A 20,333-nucleotide genomic window follows, 5' to 3' on the forward strand; every position below is an offset into this window, starting at 1 on the left:
GCCTTGCGGGATTGCGTCTTTTCGAACTTGCGGAGGCGCTGGCGGGCTACGTGTAGTCTCTCGGTCGCGGTGAGAGGCCGGCCGGTGAAGTGAGTTGTTCGGGGGTCGTGGCCTTGGTCGAAGATGGTGCGGCGTCTATGAGTGATTCTTGGGCAGTATGTGCGCGTGTGGCGTTTGGGCCGGGTTGGGTTGGCACATCGGGTGTCAAAGGGCATGTACTCAGTGGGTTTGGTGCTGCATGGATTGTGGGTCTCGTTGAAGGCGCTGGTGAGGGTGATGTAGGTTGCGAAGGACTGGAGGTCGAGCGTGGTAGGGGAGGTGTGCAGGGACTGCACAGGATGCAGCTATGCTGGTGCTGAGCTGCGAGACAGCTTGATTGAGGTGGTGTGTGATGTCGATCAAGAGTATGGTGAGTTGATAATAAGGATGTGCTATACAATAACGTTGTGACAGCAAACGATGCTTCGGTGTGGATGGGTGGTCATGCAGTGAGGTGTGTTGGGGTGAGAGTGTAATGGAGGAAGTTTGTTTGGGTCTCGCGATAGATGTAGAAGCTGGCATCTGTCGTGACTACCTTGAACAAGAGGGTCTGTGGGTGCTATGAAAGGCATCAGCCGCACAAAACAGGACGAAGCCATCACTGCTCTCTGTGTATTAGGGAATGTGCATTCCAACCGCAATTAACGTGCAACAACACCGGTGCTCACTCGTCTTTGGTCAAGGCAGCGAAAGCATATTGAAGGGATTCTCATATACCTATATACTACCATCAACGAGTTCAGTCAAAGACATACTGTCCGACCAAACAAACCAGATCCTGGCCGTGTGCTGCATGAAACTCCACCATACGTCCCCATACCGTGAAAACTCGCAATAATCGCATTTAAGGAAACATAAACTTCCGATCCCCCATCATCCCCCACAGTTCCTGAATAACAGCACGCTGATCCTCGCGCTTCGCATTGCGCACAGCAAAGTAAAGACGACCCTCAAGCTGTGGGTCCCAATCTCCAGGGTTCGCGCTCACAACAACGCCACCAGCCTCTTCCAGGATGCACCATCCAGCAGCGACGTCCCAAGAGTATACTCCTCCTTCCCAGAACGCGTCGAGCATGCCGTGAGCTACGTAGCAGAAGTCCAGTGCTGCGGATCCGTTTGAGCGCACTGATTTGCACATTGCGCCGCCTTCGGTCTTGGAGGTGAGGAGAGCGTTGTGGATCGAGGTGCGCAGTGCCCAGTTTGGACCAGAGCGCTGGTTACCCCACTCAACGGCCATGAGACAAGAGTTGAGCGATGGCATGGGTTTAGGAACGGGCTGGACAGGCAGTTTGATCGTGCGGTTAGTGAAGGTCTTGGTCAGATAGGCGCCTTGACCCTTAATCGCATGGTACATGTCTCCGCGGAAAGGATTGAACACGACGCCAACAACAGGTTTCTTATCGAGCGTCAGGGCCAGGGAGATGGCGCAGTTGGGTACCCCGAGCGAAAAGTTCAGCGTGCCGTCGATGGGATCCACGATGAATGTCGGCGCGTCTGCGAGCTTGGTGCCATGCTTGAACGTCTCTTCGCCGAGGAAGGTGCATTCGGGGAAGGCCTCAGCGAGGCGTCTTTCGGCCATGGCTTCAATTTGCTTGTCGAATTTGGTGACCACGTCAGATGTGTTGTTCTTGTGGACAGTCGTGATGATGCAATCCTCGGCTGCGATCATGATCTTTCCTGCATCCTTCGCAATGTCAATCAGTACACTATGGACACTGTTGAGACAACTCCTGGTGACGTTGTGCTTGTATAGGACGGCATCGAAGTCGAAGGCAGCTGATGAGTCTGACGCAGAGCTGGCCGGTACAAGTGGTGTTGTTGACTCAATGGATGATGTGGGGCTAGACGAATCTGAGCCTGTTTGTTGGGATGCCATTTTGGTAGATTTGGTGATGTTACTAAAGGAACGACTTGATGAGTTTGTCGGTAATGAGTTGGAGTGAGACTGGAGGTTGCCGTTGACCCCGGAAGAGCTTGAGAGCTTTTGTCTTATGTACTTTCCGGCTTGGGCGCGATTTCGCAGTGCTGTTGAATGAACGTTTGCCCTGTACGGTGAGTATGCTTCTAGACGTTGTGTGTAATTACACAGTCCAAGGCCCCGGTAACTCGGTGTGAAAGTAGTCCACAGCTTGGAATCATTCGAGATTGTTGCCAGGTGATGCGGCCTCACAAGTGGCATGGTATCGTTTTGTTGAAAGATACAATGGGTCTTGGTGACCAATTACTAGACGTCGTAAGCTGGGGCCAATTGCGGACCATTCTTATCTAGACACCTCAGGCAATCCATTGCGGTAGGCAACCGTGAGCAACAGCTTCGGCATCGAAGATTATGATAAGAAGTAGGCAAAAGGTATATGACTTCTATCGTTTCTCCGGGTACGTCCGAGCTGAGAGGAGTCGAACGTTACACTAGGTAAAGGGCTGGGAGTCGATCATGAGCACATCCGAGGCATGTGTCAACGGGTCCGTTCCGTTGCTCCTCAGAGCCCAGAGGAGCCCTGGGGCTTTCATACTCACGTTATCGCTGCAAGTCAGAAACAGGATTTCTTCGTCAAATTCGTGCGCTGGGTGAGAGAAAATAGCACCTGCGCTACTTGAGTGATGGGTGTGAGGCAAGGGTGCAGGCGAAAAGGAAGACTCCATGCTGACGCACGGGCCATGACTAGAGCTCACATGCTGCACCACGATGCTTCCGGCTACACTACACTCAACGTCTTCAAGTTACCAATGTGCTGGTCACTCGTACAAGAGCTAGTATTGGCGAACTGAGGACATTTGCATTGGACTTTGGTGAAGAAAGGCAGTAAAATCTCAATCAATCGCCTCGCCAAACGACGTCATACACACCACCCAAACCAACCACCTAACACACCCATCCCAAACCTCACCATCAAAACCATAAAGAGAAACCAGAGATGCCACAACCGAAATCCCTTCCAAAAGACCGCTACACCCGCCAGCGCGCCGCCCGTGCTACGCGTAGACACCTCGCGTCCCTTACACCCTCAACATCGCATCCCCAATCCCAGTCCTTATTTTTCTCCATGCTTCCAGCGGAAATCCGCTTCACAATCTACCAACACGTCCTCTCCCAACAGCACGACCACACCCGTCCCATCGACATCCACTCCATCTCGCCCCTCTACCGCCCCCTCCACACCTATCTCACCAAGATCGACACATCCTTATTACTCACATGCCGCCTCATCTACATCGAAGCACACCAAATCCCCTTACGCAGCTCCACCCACCACTTCCGATATCTGGGGAGTACGTCGTGGCTGTACAATGGAGATATCTGGTTACACCACACAACCTCTCAGCGCGGCGCCCAACTCTACCACCTCCACGACAACCTCGTTGCCTTGAAACCCTCAAACTTCTCTAAATTCCTCCTTCAACACCTTCACTGGCGCAGGATTACCTGGACGATATGCGCATACCTCCTCCCTCCCCTGCTTGCAGAACTAAAAGAACGCCAGCGCCTCGTTGAAACACTAGCATCGCTGACCCTCCCGGCGTCGTGCCAGGAAGTGAATCTAGAATTCGAGACTCGAGAGGATTTGTTGCCGGATTGGCCGGGGTTGGAGGAGCAGATTGAGGCTTGTAGAGTGTTGGGACTGAAGAAGAGGGATGGGAGTGTGTTGGAGAGGGATGATGCGTGTGCGGTTGTGTATACGTGGAAGGGGAGTGGGCATGCGAGGTGGGGGACGAGTGAGGATGGGGTGTGGAAGGAGAAGATGAGGTATCGTACTACGAGGCTTTGTTGGAGGGCGAGGGTGCCCAGGAGGGAGTATGCGAGTTATGATTTTTTGGATTGTTTGAAGGTGGAGGGGGATGGGGAGGGGGTTGTGGAGAGCGTGGAGAGGTTGGGTGGGTAGGTGGAGATTGGTGGGAAGTGCGGTATGAATGAAGAATACACAAGAGTCACGGCAGTCTTCACGTTTGCATGTTGATGTGTGCTGTCTAGGTTTGGTTCGATTGATCCTCTTCCACCACGCCTCGGTTCCTTGAACATGGACACATCGAGGAGTCCTTGGCCCTTCGTTTCCACCATGTCGCCAACTGCACACTTACGCTTGACGCGCACGTCTACGTTGTGCTTCATGGCGTTCCTCATCCACCGCATTCGTCATGCTTGCCACTGCTGAGAATCCATTTAACGCTTGAACATAAACCAAAAGACGGAAATCATTCGAACAAACGAAAAACTGCAATATAGAAGTGACTCCACTAACCTTGAAAGTGTTTGGAGTATACGTGGGTGGGTACGTAGTTGTACATGCCTGAGCATTCCGCGTGCTGTGATTTTGATATCGTCTGCCTCCACACAAGGGCTGCTCAACCCAGGACTCTCGGACCGTTCGACTTGCCCTTCTTCTGAACACCACGTGGTATGAACATGGCGGGAGATGCGACTACCGCGGGCGTGCTGTTGTTGCCATTTCCAGACTTGTCCTTGTTGTTCTTGTTGTTCCTGTTCTTCCCCTGCTTGTGTTTGTCGTCCTTCTTCACGACGGCCTTGACCTCAGATGTGGCTCGCTTGATGAGGACTGGGTGGCTGCCAATGTATTTGCCATTCATCTCCTTGGCGGCACGGAAGTAGTCGTCGGTGTCTGAGAAGCTCACGAAACCGTAACTTCTGCTCTTGGTGGACTTCTTATCTCGTACGACGCGGGCTTTGGACAAAGAGGGGTACTTGGCGAAAGCTTTGAGGAGTGAATCGTCGGTGACTTCACCCGCCAGGTTACCGATGAAGAGTCGCGGGTGCAAGGGGTTCCACTCGAGTAGTGTCTCGTCCTCCCACTGTTTTCCACCTCCCTCGCGAACAACAGTCTTGCGCTTGCCGTCGGCTGCTGGTCCTGCTTCAGTATCCTGGGTGGTTGCCGCTTCCGGTCGAGCGGTCATGTTCGCACCGGTGCCCTTCTTCGCATTCGCGTCGCCAGCATTGTATGCGCTGTTCCACTCGGCGATGCGGGCTTCTTCTTCGGGATCATAGGTGCCACCAAATCCGCGGTTCACGGTCGGAGCAGCTGGGTATGAGGCCGCAGCAGGTGCGCCCGTCGCGTAGGCTGGGTACGAGTAGTTGTTGTAAGCATTGCTGGTCGGGTATGCGGGTGCTTGATAGGGGGCGCTCACTGGGGCTTGCGCGTAGTTTGCCGGCGCAGCAGACGCCGGTGTGAAGCCAGCAAACATGGGCGAGTTGCCCTGGCCTCGTGCGCCGGCGTTGTTGGTCCTTGAGGGCGGTGCCGAGTATGTCGTGGGCGGCGGGCGCGCTGGCAGGGAGTGATGGGGCTGCATGTTGGAGTAGGAGCTGCGGGTCAGTTCAGCTTAACCTTAGCGAGGTGATGACTTAACCAGCTACTGGTCGAGACGCGCTCTGATGTTGCGGAGTGGGTAGACTGGTGATAGGACGGCCGGGTGGCTAAGGATGCGTAGTAATCTACGGTTCGCAGATTTCGAGGGTGCGCGCGGGTGTGGTTGCACCGATGAGGTGAGGCGCAGTTTCTGTATGGCTGGGGAAAATGCCTCTCAATGAAGCGCGTCCGTGTGAGTGAATAACCGCCCGGGCAGTGCCGTGCGCGTGAATGTCTGGAGCTGATGCTGACTACACGTCGAAGATGGCAGAAGGCAACAAGACTTTCCCGAAGTGTCTAGCAAGCGAGGCTGCAGGTGGGCGAGGACTAGGTCGGCGTTTGAAGAGGGCAGAGTGGGATGGCGGGCCGGTGCAAATTACAATTACCGTGGGGATGCGTCAGGCAGATGGGGGCGTCGACGTCCGTTGTTGGTTTCTGTCGCAGAAAGTGAGCCAAGCGGCTCCTCCGGCCCCGAAATCACGTGTTGCCGGCATATCGGCAGCCGCTGCACACCACGCTGCACCGCAAGGCTCAACCTTGAACAGCCAGCAAGAAGGTGCAGCATGATGCACAGGCGTCACCGGTGATGAGTTTTCTCACATCGCGTCAGCTTTTACAGTCCATCCAGGTAGCCTTGGAAACATTGCAAGACTTCTCCGGCGACCTGTCCTAGCGTATCCGGTGATCCCTGCACGCTGCCCCTCCATCCGTACTGCGTAATGCTGTGTTAAGGCTGAGACGGAGGGGCTTCACAAGCAGCCGCATTTGACCGCGACGCCGTTGGGACTGTTGCTTGCGTCGCTAGTCTGCTAGGATGAAATTGATGTCAATAGTGAATGTACACTGAGTCGTGATAGCCATAGCATCTGCAACCACATGCGCAACCCACCCGTGTCTAGCCCGCTCATTAGACGGCGGCTTTCTAATCATGCGCTGTGATGTTCAGCAATCATGTCGGCAGCGGTGCAAACGTTTTACAAGACGGAATTGGCAACAGTGGCTTGTATGACATACCTTACCGCCGCGGCCGAAGCTATTCTCCGTCAACAGCGTGATGCTGGGATATGGTGGTGGGACGTGCCATTGATGCAATAGTAGTGTGCCCCGCTTGTTCCAAAGACTTTCCGCGTACATATCTTGACGACCCCCACCAGACTTCTTCTTCCTTCTCTTGACCATCTCCCGCTTTATAAGCCTCAATTGCCCTCGTATTGCACGCCCGGTCGCTGCAATTCTACCCCGCCAACACTTTCTCATCCACCCACCTACTCCTACACGAGAACAGCAATCATGTCTTCTGAGCCCGTCGGAGATTTCGGCCTCATCGGCCTGGCCGTAAGTACTCCATGTTCCGATCGCGTCCACGGCGAGTGCAGCAGAAAGTGCGCGTCGTCGTGCCTTCCTGCCAGCCATTGAGTCCAAAGCGCGAATTATCCGGAGACATTCACCCCCAACGCATCAAGGCCAGCCATGCTGACCATACATATAGGTCATGGGCCAGAACTTGATCCTCAACGCGTAAGTCACAACAAACGTCATAACCTGCCAAACCAGTACTAACACCAAACAGTGCTGACCACGGCTTCACCGTTGTTGCTTTCAACCGAACGTAAGCGTCTCGATACACCGCGCCGCCAACACACACTGACAGGCAGATAGCGTTGCCAAGGTCGACCGTTTCTTGAACGATGAGGCCAAGGGCAAGTCCATTGTCGGCGCCCACTCCATCAAGGAGTTCGTCTCCAAGCTCAAGAAGCCCCGCCGCATGATGATGCTCGTCATGGCTGGTAAGCCCGTTGACGACTTCATCGAGCTCCTCCTCGAGGGAGGTGCCGAGGAGGGCGACATCATCATCGACGGTGGTAACTCCCACTACCCCGACACCAACCGCCGCACAAACTACCTCAAGTCCAAGGGTATCCGATTCGTCGGAACTGGTGTCTCTGGAGGAGAGGAGGGTGCCCGCTACGGTCCTTCCATCATGCCCGGTGGTAACGAGGAGGCCTGGCCATACATCAAGGTAGGAATGCGTGAAGAGATGAACAGGCAAAAACTAACAATATTCAGGATGTCCTCCAGTCCATCTCCGCAAAGTCCGACGGCGAGGCCTGCTGCCAATGGGTTGGTGACGAGGGTGCCGGTCACTACGTCAAGATGGTCCACAACGGTATTGAGTACGGTGACATGCAGTTGATCTGCGAGGTGAGACGAGACGATCATACAGAAAGAAAGAGGCGACTGACAGAAACAGGCCTACGACATCATGAAGCGCGGTCTCGGCATGAGCAACAAGGAGATTGGCGACGTTTTCACACAATGGAACAAGGGCGTTCTCGACTCATTCCTGATCGAGATTACCCGTGACATCATGTACAAGAACGACGACGATGGTGTTGCCATCGTCGAAAAGATCATGGACTCTGCTGGTCAGAAGGGTACCGGAAAGTGGACCGCCATCAACGCGCTCGACCTCGGTATGCCCGTTACCCTGATCGGAGAGGCTGTCTTCGCCCGTTGCCTGAGTTCGCTCAAGCAGGAGCGTGGCCGTGCCGCCGGTCTTTTGGACGGCCCCACCCCCAGCTTCTCTGGCGACCGCCAGGCCTTCATCGACAACCTCGAGCAGGCCCTTTACGCATCCAAGATCATCTCGTACGCGCAGGGATTCATGCTGATCCAGAACGCCGCCAAGGAGTACAAGTGGAAGCTGAACAAGCCCGAGATTGCCCTCATGTGGCGCGGTGGATGCATTATCCGCTCCGTCTTCTTGAAGGAGATCACCAAGGCTTACCGCCAGAACCCCGAGCTCGAGAACTTGCTGTTCGACGACTTCTTCAGCAAGGCTATCCACAAGGCCCAGTCCGGATGGAGAGACGTCGTTTCCAAGGGTGCTCTCTGGGGTATCCCCACCCCTGCTTTCAGCACCGCCCTCAGCTTCTACGACGGATACCGCGCCAAGGACCTGCCCGCCAACCTGTTGCAGGCGCAGCGTGACTACTTCGGTGCCCACACCTTCAGGATCAAGCCCGAGTACGCCAACGAGACCTACAAGGAGGGCCAGGACATCCACGTCAACTGGACCGGAAGGGGTGGTAACATCTCTGCTTCTGTAAGTTTCACGCACGTTGATCATTTGGAAGACACTAACAACCTGCCAGACCTACAACGCTTAAAAGGGGGATATCCATTGCTTGTTAGACGGGAGCAGAGGGCTGCCCCGAGTTCATGTTTTATGAAGAACGTGAAAACTGAGATACCTCGAATCTAGAATGAATATAACGATTCGCATGTCCAATGTTTGCATGTGCTGGTGAATGTTTGAAGCTCAGCTTGACCGCTGTGTTGTTACTCGTACGCTAGCTGCAGTTAGCGTTGATCGTCGCGTACCTCCAGGTAGACCCTTGACGAGACACCCCACTATGAATTGAACATTGTTACGAGGTCGCACGCGCATCGGCTTCCCAGCAGTCAGGATACACTCGGGACGGAAGCGTCTCCAAGGCCTACAGCATATACCTTCTATAATTGGCCCCGCGGCAAGCGCCCTGCGTAAAGGCTTGGCATCGCGACCACGGAAAGTTGCAGCGCATCACGACAACACCAACCCACCCGCCTCGAGCTCCGCCAGCTCCGCCACGCCAGCGCTGCCCCACGACCCGGTTGCGCGTGCGTCGTCGCGTTTTCATTTCTTTCATTCCTTTGGATTGTATATTCACTGCTTGTATGAGTCTCTGGCGTTAGGTCCTCCGTCGTAGAATCTGGGCAGGGACTAGGTGCTGACGAGACCCAATTGTAGCGGAGCAACACGTTAGCCTCCGCCGCCCGTAATACACAAGTCGCCTAGACAGAGGCACACAAGAGCGGGACCGTCATGGCGGACAACAAGCGCAATAGCGTTGCGGGCAAGGTTGCGACTCCGAACCTAAAAGCCGGCCCTGGATCGAACAAAGATGTCATTGGCGCGGACTCCGATCTGTACAAGGCTGTTGGGTCACGGTACGTTCCGCTCGTCGAAGTGGTATCACGGCTGAGATGGTAGCTGACAGTTCCCAGCATCAAAGTCACATGTGCCCCTGGCAAGAACGTCCTCGAGGGTACCCTCTTCACGGCCTGCAACCTCACCCACGCCATAGCCATCAACACCGCGCCCCCTCCACCGAACCCCTCCACGACCTCTTTCTTCAGCCAGCCCGGCGACTACCACATCATCCCATTCGCACACATTGAGTCCTTCGAGATCATCGGCACAGGAGAGCGCGTAGCAGAGTCCGCAGCAGGTTTCGATGGCGCACTCCCCAGCATCTCCAAGGTGGATCTGGCCGCGCTACAAGCCCGCGAAGACCAAACCATCCGCGAGATGAAGAAGAAGGATATGCAGAAGGGCAAGGGTGTTAGTGCCGAAGCACAGGAGTTGTTCGATGCTATATCGAGGACGTGAGTCATATCAGATCTGGCAGAGACAGGATATCAGGGCTAACATACGAACCACAGTCTACCAACTCGGTGGGCAGATACGCAGATCGTCGTCAACGACTCCGTCCTCATCCAAGCCCCGTACACGCTCGACAGCATCAAAGCACCCGCCGACAAGCACCAGGCTAAGGCTCACGTTCGCAAGGTCGTCGAAGCCTTCTACCAGCGTAAGAAGGGCGCTTCTGCGGGTGGGGCGGCTCGCGCTCCGGTCGCTGTGCCCAACGCCCCTAGGAAGGGAGGTTAGAACTCGGCCAGCCCAGGGCTTTGGCGACGGACAACTTGATGTAAGCCTTATCCGCAGAGGCCATGTCGCTGGCTGGAGGGTTTGGTCTCGTTGGTGATGTGAGGTATGAATCACGGAAGGATTATGTAATGATGGTAGCAGTCATGCATTCTATCGGAGGGTGCTCGACGGCAAATATGCTGTAGAGTATGGCAGTATATGCATAGCAAGTACTTCAGAAATTCACAAAATGTTCAAAAGCCACGGCTTTCCGCGTCGTGTGATGTAAGTACGAAATATCTACAGGACTATATGGATTTCTAGGTTCCAACTACGATGACCCCCAGAGGCAACCCAGAGACCACGAGCCAGCTACACCTTCCGCATTTCATACGACTCAAACGTAAGAGCATACTTACGAACGAGAGAATTATCGCAGACCAAAGAACCTCAGGTTCCAAAGGGGGTACAACATTCTAGCTTGACGTCTACGACGGGCGTTTTACCATTCTTCGAGAGCTTCGACCCCGCACACACAGCGGGCTCGATTAGAGTCCATACATTTCACTATTACGCTTTCGATGGACACTAGGAGAGGGAAGTTACCAGATTTGCCTGCTTTATTATACCTATTTCTTCTTCTCGGATCTATAGTCTTCTTAGTCTACGACAGGATCCCGACGTACGCACGCACACGAGTGTAAACATGATGATGATGACAGAAGTTTGCAGATAATGGGATGACATGTCAAACAGCAGGCTGCAGCTGAAAGCCTCTTTCTCATTTTGGTGGCAATTGGAACGCTCTTCTTATACCTCATCGCTAGGCTGTAACAACAGTCTTGTTTAGACGCGCCCGTTCAACCAGCATGTTTCGCAACGACCAAGATGGATCTCTTGAGCATCACAACGGCTGTGGTAAGTTCAGCGACGCCGGGGCCTCAGTCACAGCCGTAGTGCTAAGCTAACCATAGTTTTAGTTTCAGATTACCACAATTTACCTTAGAGCTGCCAAAGACCTCAACGACATACGGAACAAATGGAATCATGCGCCCACTACCGTACTATCCCTCTGTTCCCAGCTCAAACTCAACGAGGCCCTGCTTTCACGGTTGCAGGCGCTACTTCTTGACGATGCGAATCCTGTGCATGCGGAGCCACCCGTTGTCGATGCGCTCGAAGCGACTCTGATGAGCTGGCTCGTGCTGGGGTCATGCCTCGGGGAGTACGTGTCGAAGATTATGAAGGGCGTCCATGGTGATCGCAGCATGAGCTCGAAAGCCAAATTTAGGACTCTGTGGAATGAGGCTGAAGTCAAGGACTTGTTGGAACAACTGCATCAACAGTATTCTGCGATCAACACGTTGATCGGCCCGCTGAACAGGTGAGTGAAGACAAAGTCTCCTTATGGCTTACAGCTACAGCCATGAATGGCCGACTGAATTTAGCAGGGATTCTTCGACCGAGAGAAAGAAACTCCTCCAGGAAAAAGAACAAAGCAAGACGATGACAACAGTGAACGAACACACCCAACACACGCGAAAGGCTTATGCCCTCACAGTGGCGGAGTCTACATTCAAAACCGAAGATTCCCCTAGGAGTCTCTTGAGCAATCTCTCAACCCTTGTCGATAATGCAAGCATGCTCACTAATCATTCTACAACTGCAACCATTGGCGACCCGGACTTCATTACCGACCCGTCAATTACAGAAGAAGACACAGCTACTACAAGGCCTATAATCGTCCATATCAGTGATCCGGTTGATAGGGCGAAGAGGAATCTCAACGTTGCAGGCGTAACAGGTATCTGTACCGAAAGCTATTCCACTCAAGAACCCGGGAAGCTGAGTTACAAACCACACGACCGGATACGAAATTTACGGAAGGTCGATGCGGCGTGGTGGTTCGGCACTACTGAACCGTCAGAGAATGTGCCTGAAAAGAGTGGGATAGTTTTTCGTCCAGACTTTTACCCTATTTACAGGCTTAACGAATGGAAATCTGCATACACCGGTAGGAGCATGGGCACCGAAGCCGTCGGCGAGGGTTGGCTGCGCTATGATGAAGGATATCGGGTGGAATTCAATGTAAGTGACGTGTGACCCTGCTTTCATCACATTGTGCTCACAAAAGTCCAGCGTATATACCACAACTTCATATGGCACGTCAGAGTATGCAGGAACTCGGACCATCACGCTGGGTCAAACAACATAGACTCACGGTGTTACAATGCGTCAACAGAGGGGCAAATGCTGGTCGATGTCCTTGTGCTGAGTGACGAGATCCGCGAACAAGTAGACGTTCTTTTGCAGCATTCTGCTTGTCCTCTTCCCCGTCTCGTTGGCTTGGAAGGACGTGAACGGTACCTAGAGATTATAAAGATGGTAAACAAAACCAGTTGGCTCGAATCTCAGGAACGGATTATAGCGGATTGCAAGAGCTTTGGGGAACTACAAGAAGCGGCAAGGATATGGAGGAAGTGTGGGGAATAGGGCTGGGACCTACAACGAGTCACAGGTGTGTGTATGGGCACGGCAAAAAGACAGTTGGTGAATACATGGTGGGATGATGTCTTCATTCGGCAGGCGTGGACGAGGTGAAGTCCATCACGCTGCCTCATACTAATATACAAAACGCCTCAACACATGCTGTAGTCCCCAAACCCTGCTTCCCCCCCCCAACCTCACCACTCTCAACCCCTCCACCCAAGCGCATCCTTCTCCAGCACCGCGTGCCTCATCCGAAGCAAGTCCACCCGACTAGTATGCGTCAGGCGCCCCTCTTTCTTCCACCTCGCGTTGTACGGGATCTGGTACGTATCCAGGACATCGACAAACGCACCAGCCCTGGGCTCATACGCCCCCGCCGTCCGATCCACCTCCAGATTCATCTCCTTGGGCCCCATGCCCCATCCGTAAGAGACATCGTTCTTCCCGCGGAAATTGGCTCCAACGACATACGTGCTGCGCGCACGAAGCGACTCCATCTTGTTGGTGAGGCCGTTGCCTCCGGCGGTTGTGATGGGCATGCCGATCATGCAGTCGTCCATCTTCTTGACGATGATGAATGGATAGACCTTGATGCAGATCTGGCCGTACTGCGACGGGACGAACCAGTCGCGCGAGGTGGCTGCCATGCGGGGGAGTGGCGCCCATCCGATGTCGCCTACGCTGATGGCGTTGATGGCGGTGGGGTCGAGGCGCTGGGGGCGCTCGGGCCCGTGTGGTGGTGGTGAAGGCGAATCTTTGTCGACCTCCATCTCGTCCTCCTTCACCTCTCCCTCCTCTATCTCACCCTCCTCCATCTCCTCCATCCCCCCCTCTTCCAAACCCGCCCCCAACCCCAAAACCTCGCCATCCCATCTCGCCAAAAACGCTTCAAATCGCTGCACGCAAAGCAACAACTCACCGGAAATCGTCTCCTCGTCGGCCGTAGCCTCTTCTCCTTGTAGTACCCGAAGGCGGTTCTGATGTGCCTCTATGGCGAGGACTTCCATGGCGATGTCGCGCCCGAGGTTGATGGTGGTGAGGGAGGGCGTGGCGGGCCATGCCGGCGACGTTGCCGTGAAGGCGAGGAGTGTGGTGGTGGTGTGGGTCGTCATGGTGACTATGTGGTTAGCTTGAGGGTGGGAGGGGAGGGGCTGGGGGGGATTTAGGCGGTAGAGGCATTGCTGGGGAGTGGGAAGGGAGATACTGGGGGTAGTGTAGGCGGTACAAAGTGAGCTACAGTGACATATGAAGCTACCGAACCCCATGTAGAACGCAAAGCCATCGATGCCGTAACAAAAAAAGAGGATACTTACGAGTGTAGTCGGTGTGTGTTGCTGAAGAAGCTTAGAAATCGGCGGCATGAAAAACTTTTGTTATGGTCGTCGTAGGTGCAAACGCTCGTTGCTGTCTTGGCGGTGAAAAGTGCGGCTCACTGCTCACGTTCACCGTGAGTTTGGCAGAGAGCGAGGAGAGAGGAGCGGTATGTGAGCGCGGAAGTGAGCGTGACGGTGACATTGGGGTTGGATTTTGTATGGGTCATGCAAGAAATGAGGTTGACGGATACGTGGGAGATGGCATCTGTACGTAGGAAGGGCAGTGCGTGATGTAGGCGTATTATGGCATTAAGGCACGATGGATACTAGTAGCATAACATTGATGTAGGTATATTATGGCATCAAAACGTTGGAGATACCGGCTACAGAACTTGATTTCGTATGCATGACTCTCTGGTGTTGTATACTACAGCATACGGAAGAACGAGGTCTCGGTCTGCACAAGCTTCTGGAATCGCAGATTTATACTGCCCTTTCACTTTTCACCGCCCTTTTCCGCTACACCTGACAACGGAACCCAACATACTGGGTAGGATTGTGATGTCCGATTGGGAATGTCTGAAGATGTGGAGTTTGTCACTGGTAATATTATGTCTGTGCATGGTCTTGATTGGAACTACCCTAAAGGCATTTCCTCATCTAAGACTACGTCGGTTCCGTCTGTCCCACCCTCATGATCGAATTGAACCCGCTTACTTCCACTCCACCCCCCAAGTAACCTCCCCCTTCCTAAACGGCACGACCTCACACTCGCCCCCACCCTCCTTCCTCAACACATCCACCACCGTCTCCTTACCCTTCCTCAACACGATCCTCTCCTTCTTCTCATCCTCAATCTGATAAAACCCCCTCCCCCACCCACCAAAGAACCCCTCCAGCACCTCCTTCGTCACCTCCTCCTCCCCAATAACCCCCCTCTGAACCCCCACCTCCAACGCATCAAGCACATACCCCACCGCATACGGCTGCGTAAAAACCCCCGCAGCAACCTTATCCTCCCCCCTCTTCTTCCCCCTCGGATGCGGCGCCGAGTCCGTCCCCAGAAAAAACTTCCCATTTCCCTGCACCACCGCGCGGAGCAACGCATCCCTATCCTCAGGCGTCTTCGCAACAGGCTTGCAGAAACAAAACGGGTCGCCTGCCCAATCATCGATGATGAGGCTGAGGTGGTGCGCGGTGATTGTGCCGCTGACGGAGGGGCCGCAGGAGCGGACGGCGGAGAGGGCGGCGGCGGTGCTGCAGTGCTCGAGGATGATGCGGAGGGCGGGGAATTTGGCGTGTAGGAGCAGGAAGGTGGGGAGGAAGGCGGGTTCGGCGTTGAGGATGGTTATGGCGCCTGTTTTTGTGTCTTTGGTTGTTGTTACGTGGGTGTTTGGGGGCGTGGACGGGACTTCGCCGTGGAGGTTTAGGACCATGTTTTGTTTCTCCATTTCGCCGAAGACGGGGTAGAAGGGTTCGTAGGAGAGGACGCCTGAGGAGGAGTTCTGTGGGGTGGTTAGTCCGCCTGTCACATGAGTTCGTCAATGTCTTCCTCTCTTATCCTCTTTTTGTGGCCATATCTTTGGGAGTGAGTGTCTGGATCCGTACATACCGTAGTAACTCCAGCAGGATACGACTTCACACCCGTAATTCCCGCTTTCTTCGCCTCACGAATAACCTCCGGCGTGATATCCTCGTGAAGATACAACGACATGACGTAATCCACATCCGGCTCAATAGCACGAAGTCTATCGCGGTACTCGAGACATTGCTTCACAGAAGTGATAGGCGGGACCAGGTTCGGCTGTAATAGTGATATGATGGGTTAGAGAAACGTGACCAAGATGTTGCGAGACGAGCAAATCGGCAACAACACATGAACAGAAAGGGAGGACGAAGAGGAGCAAGATTGACGATGGTAGCGAAAATGAAATGACCGAAATCTTGGATGAGAAACGAAGCCAACCAAACTCACCATAACATACACCTGATTCACACCACCCTTACGAATCGTAGGCGTAACAAGCTGCGACATCTCGCCATCCCGAAGATGGACATGAGCATCATATGCCGCTGGCAGCTCGATTTCCGTCAGTTCGGTAAACTTCATCTCTGGTTCTGCTGACTATGAAATCGTGGAGTTGGTCGTTGGTTATTGTTCCCCCAAAAAAGTTGTCCCGCATTTTTTGGCGAGATCGGCAGCGGGCGCAAATAGAGCCGCACTAGGCCGGATGTGGAAGGCCTTACCCTGTTGTAGGTGGATTCGGAAATGATAAACTTGGGGATCATTATTTTTATTATCTTGATTGAATGTACAGAGAAAAGAAATCATGGCTGTGATATAGTTGGAGTCTGTGAAGTTTCGCTGGTTGCGCCATTAGGCACGCTCGCATTCCTCCTAGGTAGCCCCGGAGTACTGTTCACAGTCGAAGTAACGCTATTGGTCTGCTGTCGTTTAGGTATCACAACCACCGGTCCGGAACTCCTGCGGCGATGTTCCTTCTGAAACGGCAACATCTCCTGTACTTTAGACTGAGGTTTGGGCTTCTTAACACTCTTCTCAACGTGGGCTGTTTCGGCATCGCTAGTTACGTCGACCACCTCAGAGGCGTTCTGTGTCGTTCCGTTCGCAGTAAACCCCAACTCGTTCTTCTGCACGGCCTGGAGTAGAGATAGACCCATGGCGAAAGCAACTTTACGATCCACACCATTGCCAACAATCTTGTACTGTTCCGGCAGCGAGCCAATGATGGGCTCTTCATCCATGTAGCCTTGGGTCCGACGTGCTTCCAGTACACTGATAGATCGATGCTGATCCCAATGTAATGTAGCGCCATTTCGAGAATCGCGGATGACTATATTTGTTGTGATAGTCGGTACCAGTCCCGCTGCTTTGATCCGTCGGTACGCTTTTCCAATGTCTGTTCTCGGGTCTCGTAGCGAGGTCGGAATCAGACCCCGTCTATCTGCTTCTTTGTAGTCGCAGCCTGGAGGCTGTCGTGGAATGCATCTGACCAATGCTCGTTGCTTACGCGTTGGTACTTGCGGTAAGCGGTGGTCTGGGAACGGAATACAAGTCTGGACAATACCGTTGCCAATGTTGGGCAATCCCGCATCGACGGACACCGCGGGTACATACGGAAAAGGCGTTGGGTAGTGCTCGCGTTCACCAAATTTCTGTCCGTTGGGTAAATAACCTAAGCTTCGTCCCGCCGTCTCCTCGTAAGGCCGCGCGTGGGTGTGCCAAGGTTGGGCAATTGGCTCAAGTCCGGGTGCAGCTATGGTGAGGATCAAGCGTGAACGCTGTTGCGCGCTGCCGTAGCTCCAGGCGTCCATGATGTACTGATTGCATTGGTATCCCATCGAGACTAGAGAGGCAACCACCTGAGATAGGACATTCTGGTCTTCGAATCCAGTCCGTGTTGAAGCCATGTTGACGACGTTTTCGAGTATACCGTACAAAGGGCGGTATAGATCTACATACGAGCAGAAAGTGCTAATATGTGACGCATTCTTCAAGGACTGCGGACTGAGAATATTATGCTGAAGAGCTGAGAACCCAGGACATGGCGATCCAGCAGCAAGGAAGTCGACTTCTCCGACCCGAGGGACAAGGTCAGGTTTATTACCCTTGAGAGCTGCGTCAAAGTGATCATCGACGGAGCCACAGAACAGATGCATCGTCTCCGGGCTCTTCAAGTTAGCTCGCTGAGTGTGGATGGCATGGGGACTGAAGTCGACAGCGGAGTGGAAGGTAACTGCTCCACCTTCTTCAAGGCCTCGATCAAGCGAGCCGCCGCCACTGAAGATACTCATTCCTCTCAATGATTCAGCAGAGGTCATGTCAGGGCCCTCATTGAAAGTCTTCGGCAGATTCCGCAGAAAGACGAGTTTCTGTTCGCCTTCCACCCCTGTCAATCCCATAGACAAAAACCAGAGATCACCAGCACCGCCACGATTGTACGTGAAAGGTATTTGTCCATCCTGGATGTCAGACTTCTTCAGGAACTTGACGTAACAGCGCCTCTGGATGCGGGATATGGACACGTCTTCGTATTCGTCCGTAAGGACAAGCTCGTTGGCCAAGAGATGCAAACGCCGAGCTTTGGTCGCCAACTCTTTGCAGTCTCGTTCTAGTCGTAATAGCCTACGCACTCTAACCGTCCCCTTGGCGCGGTCGATGTGTTGAAAGACCACTGGATCCAGAAACTTGTCTCTGTTGCGGGACCTTGATAGATATACCGTGTCGCCTCGACGGTAGTTGTCGACGGGTGTGCCCTTTTCTTTCCGACACGTGCAAGTCTTGTGTGAAGATTGAAGGCTGACAAAGGCGCTGTCTTGGGTGACGTAGGTTTGACGGACGAAGAAGCGCTCAGCGTCGATAGTGGAGGGTGACCAGTCTACATCGTATCTTCCCTTGATGTCCGTGGACAATAGCTCTCCTTCAGAGCAGTTGCAGTTGTCGGATAAGAAGACTTCGTTCTCGTAGGGGTATTCCGCCTTGAAGATATTGGTCTCGTGGTGTCGATAGATCCATAGGACGAACAGCCTCTGCGTCCCGTCCTTCAGGGATTCGGTACCCTGGACGTATGCGAGCCATTCCCAAGTCGTGTTGCGCCAAACGGTTGCGTCTGCCTCATCAGGAATCAGGGCAACAACGTCGCCAACTTTCACTGGTGAGTTACCATACGGTTGGCACACGTTCCGTCGCGGAGTAGTCGGTTTCCGTGCCCAAAAACTCTGCGCAAACCCAAGCCTTCGTTTCCTGCGCTCCTGTTGAATCCTAACCGTGTCGGTAGGCCGTTTCGCCTGGATTTGCTCACCAAAGTACATGTGCTTGAAGCAATCGTAAACCTCCGGTGTAGCGATAGTGTTTTCGACGATCTGCTTCTGCGCCTTGACTGCCGTTAACCATTTAGCCATGCATTCGCTCCAGAGAGGATGAGCCAGCAGCTGTTTCGAATTGGGAAGGTTGAAGGCCTGGTTGTAGAAGTATTCGACGTAGGCATGTACGGCAACGCGAAAGTCAGTTTGGTGTCTGAAAGCAGTATGCCATTGCTGGAAGTCGGCGCAATGACCGAAACGGGGCGGGAGCCATTGATAGAAGTCTTCGCGGAAGTCGTTGAGCCCAACTGATCCCACGGGCTTGCTGTCCACATAGTCGATAATATGCTTTCCCAGTTGCGCTACCCAGAGGAACGACTTCTGGAACTCTTTGTAACCCGGAGCGGGCTTCGCAAGTCTGTACCAGATATCGTAATGTTTGTCTTTACTTGCGAACGTGGACTGTACATAAGTGGTAACACCAGAATTCTCGTCGTCTCCGTAGCCCTCGACAGAGCTATCCTGGATTGGTACTGCATGTACATAGTGTTTGGTCGATCCCACGCAGACGAAACCATCAAAGCACAATTTCTTTGCGATCGAAACCTCCAAGTAGTGTAGACTCGTCAGCTCATATGCTCTGCATTCGCTCTCTGGTGTTCGATAAATCTCGTAATCTTGCAGGTCCACAATCAGAAGTTGCTTCTCTGATCTCGGCCCATCGTACACGGGCTCTTCGTAGGATTGCCGTCTCCATTCACTCTTCAAGCTTCGTAACGCTTCCGATTCTGGCGTGACAGGTACAGGGGGAGACCAGTTTGCGACATGTGATTTGGCGAAATCACTCAACGCAGGCAAGGTGATTTTCAGTTCGCTTCGTCGTCTCGGTTGTGCGCTCTGTGCGCTCTGCTTCCTCTTCTTTGGCTCTGGCGTTTCTAGCGTGATGTTGTCACCGATTGTCGCATCCATCGTGCACTCGCAATGTGGGTTTGATTCTCGGCGAGATTTCGGTGTATGCGTGAAGTGTCGCGCGCGCGTAGTACAGAAGATAGAAACCCACAAGACGATCGAACCTGATATCTCTCTCTTTCTCCCTAGGCAGCATTCGTATTTTGCGAAAAGCAGTGAATGCGGGGGTGACGGTGACTCTTGCAGCTGTGAATTCCTCCTCTTGCAATCACTGCGACCAACTACGGCCGCCGAAGCGTCGCGTGTCAAACACCCAGCCACAACAAAGGCAACAAGACAACAGGCACAACGATCAAACTGGCTGTCTCAGACAGCAGTCAAACACTTCTGGAAAGAAAGACAAGGCGGAGACACGACACGGAGATTATCGCGCTCGGACTCTGTGGTAGCGACGTTTGAATGGGGAAGGCAGCAGCAGAGCCGCACCGCGCAGGCGCACCAGCCACCGGCATTTGGAGAGGTAGGTGCAACATGGATAGCGGGTTAGAAGATTGTCTGTTTGAGCTGTTGACATAAGACGCTTTGTGATGGAGACGGATGATTGCTTGCGACGGAAAGAGATGTAAAAGAGCTGGGTGCAGGACGGGATGCTGAGGATAGCATTAGCACGTGGTGGTCGTACGAACGGGCCCTGGCAAGAGGTGAGAG

At 53.6% G+C, this 20,333-nt stretch overlaps 8 protein-coding genes across 8 annotated transcripts; 3 read left to right on the forward strand and 5 right to left on the reverse strand.

The window, feature by feature from the left end:
• Positions 1–883: 883 nt before the first annotated feature.
• Positions 884–1,915, reverse strand: J4E86_010167 (uncharacterized protein; the record flags this gene model as incomplete). The annotated part of the gene is made up of 1 exon (XM_051450666.1): positions 884–1,915. One exon carries the CDS (start codon positions 1,913–1,915, stop codon positions 884–886), a length of 1,032 nt encoding a protein of 343 aa, XP_051298181.1.
• Positions 1,916–4,380: 2,465 nt separating this feature from the next.
• J4E86_010168 (uncharacterized protein) lies at positions 4,381–5,340 on the reverse strand (the record flags this gene model as incomplete). The annotated part of the gene is made up of 1 exon (XM_051450667.1): positions 4,381–5,340. The coding sequence occupies one exon, from the start codon at positions 5,338–5,340 to the stop codon at positions 4,381–4,383; it is 960 nt and encodes a 319-aa protein (XP_051298182.1).
• A 1,346-nt stretch (positions 5,341–6,686) lies between these two features.
• On the forward strand, positions 6,687–8,566 carry GND1 (phosphogluconate dehydrogenase (decarboxylating) gnd1; the record flags this gene model as incomplete). The annotated part of the gene is made up of 7 exons (XM_051450668.1): positions 6,687–6,731; positions 6,886–6,914; positions 6,967–7,005; positions 7,056–7,416; positions 7,464–7,598; positions 7,648–8,502; positions 8,552–8,566. 7 exons carry the CDS (start codon positions 6,687–6,689, stop codon positions 8,564–8,566), a joined length of 1,479 nt encoding a protein of 492 aa, XP_051298183.1.
• A 698-nt stretch (positions 8,567–9,264) lies between these two features.
• On the forward strand, positions 9,265–10,110 carry J4E86_010170 (uncharacterized protein; the record flags this gene model as incomplete). The annotated part of the gene is made up of 3 exons (XM_051450669.1): positions 9,265–9,389; positions 9,447–9,827; positions 9,885–10,110. The coding sequence occupies 3 exons, from the start codon at positions 9,265–9,267 to the stop codon at positions 10,108–10,110; spliced, it is 732 nt and encodes a 243-aa protein (XP_051298184.1).
• An 867-nt stretch (positions 10,111–10,977) lies between these two features.
• J4E86_010171 (uncharacterized protein) lies at positions 10,978–11,477 on the forward strand (the record flags this gene model as incomplete). The annotated part of the gene is made up of 2 exons (XM_051450670.1): positions 10,978–11,007; positions 11,070–11,477. 2 exons carry the CDS (start codon positions 10,978–10,980, stop codon positions 11,475–11,477), a joined length of 438 nt encoding a protein of 145 aa, XP_051298185.1.
• Positions 11,478–12,849: 1,372 nt separating this feature from the next.
• On the reverse strand, positions 12,850–13,691 carry J4E86_010172 (uncharacterized protein; the record flags this gene model as incomplete). Its single annotated transcript, XM_051450671.1, has 2 exons — positions 12,850–12,899; positions 12,932–13,691. 2 exons carry the CDS (start codon positions 13,689–13,691, stop codon positions 12,850–12,852), a joined length of 810 nt encoding a protein of 269 aa, XP_051298186.1.
• A 914-nt stretch (positions 13,692–14,605) lies between these two features.
• J4E86_010173 (uncharacterized protein) lies at positions 14,606–16,002 on the reverse strand (the record flags this gene model as incomplete). The annotated part of the gene is made up of 3 exons (XM_051450672.1): positions 14,606–15,397; positions 15,505–15,696; positions 15,868–16,002. 3 exons carry the CDS (start codon positions 16,000–16,002, stop codon positions 14,606–14,608), a joined length of 1,119 nt encoding a protein of 372 aa, XP_051298187.1.
• Positions 16,003–16,220: 218 nt separating this feature from the next.
• Positions 16,221–19,685, reverse strand: J4E86_010174 (uncharacterized protein; the record flags this gene model as incomplete). The annotated part of the gene is made up of 2 exons (XM_051450673.1): positions 16,221–16,879; positions 16,925–19,685. The coding sequence occupies 2 exons, from the start codon at positions 19,683–19,685 to the stop codon at positions 16,221–16,223; spliced, it is 3,420 nt and encodes a 1,139-aa protein (XP_051298188.1).
• Between the last annotated feature and the right edge of the window lie 648 nt (positions 19,686–20,333).

This window comes from Alternaria arbusti (assembly GCF_024043155.1).
Source record: "Alternaria arbusti strain BMP 1465 chromosome Unknown scaffold_20, whole genome shotgun sequence".
In the NCBI taxonomy this organism is placed as follows: domain Eukaryota; kingdom Fungi; phylum Ascomycota; class Dothideomycetes; order Pleosporales; family Pleosporaceae; genus Alternaria; species Alternaria arbusti.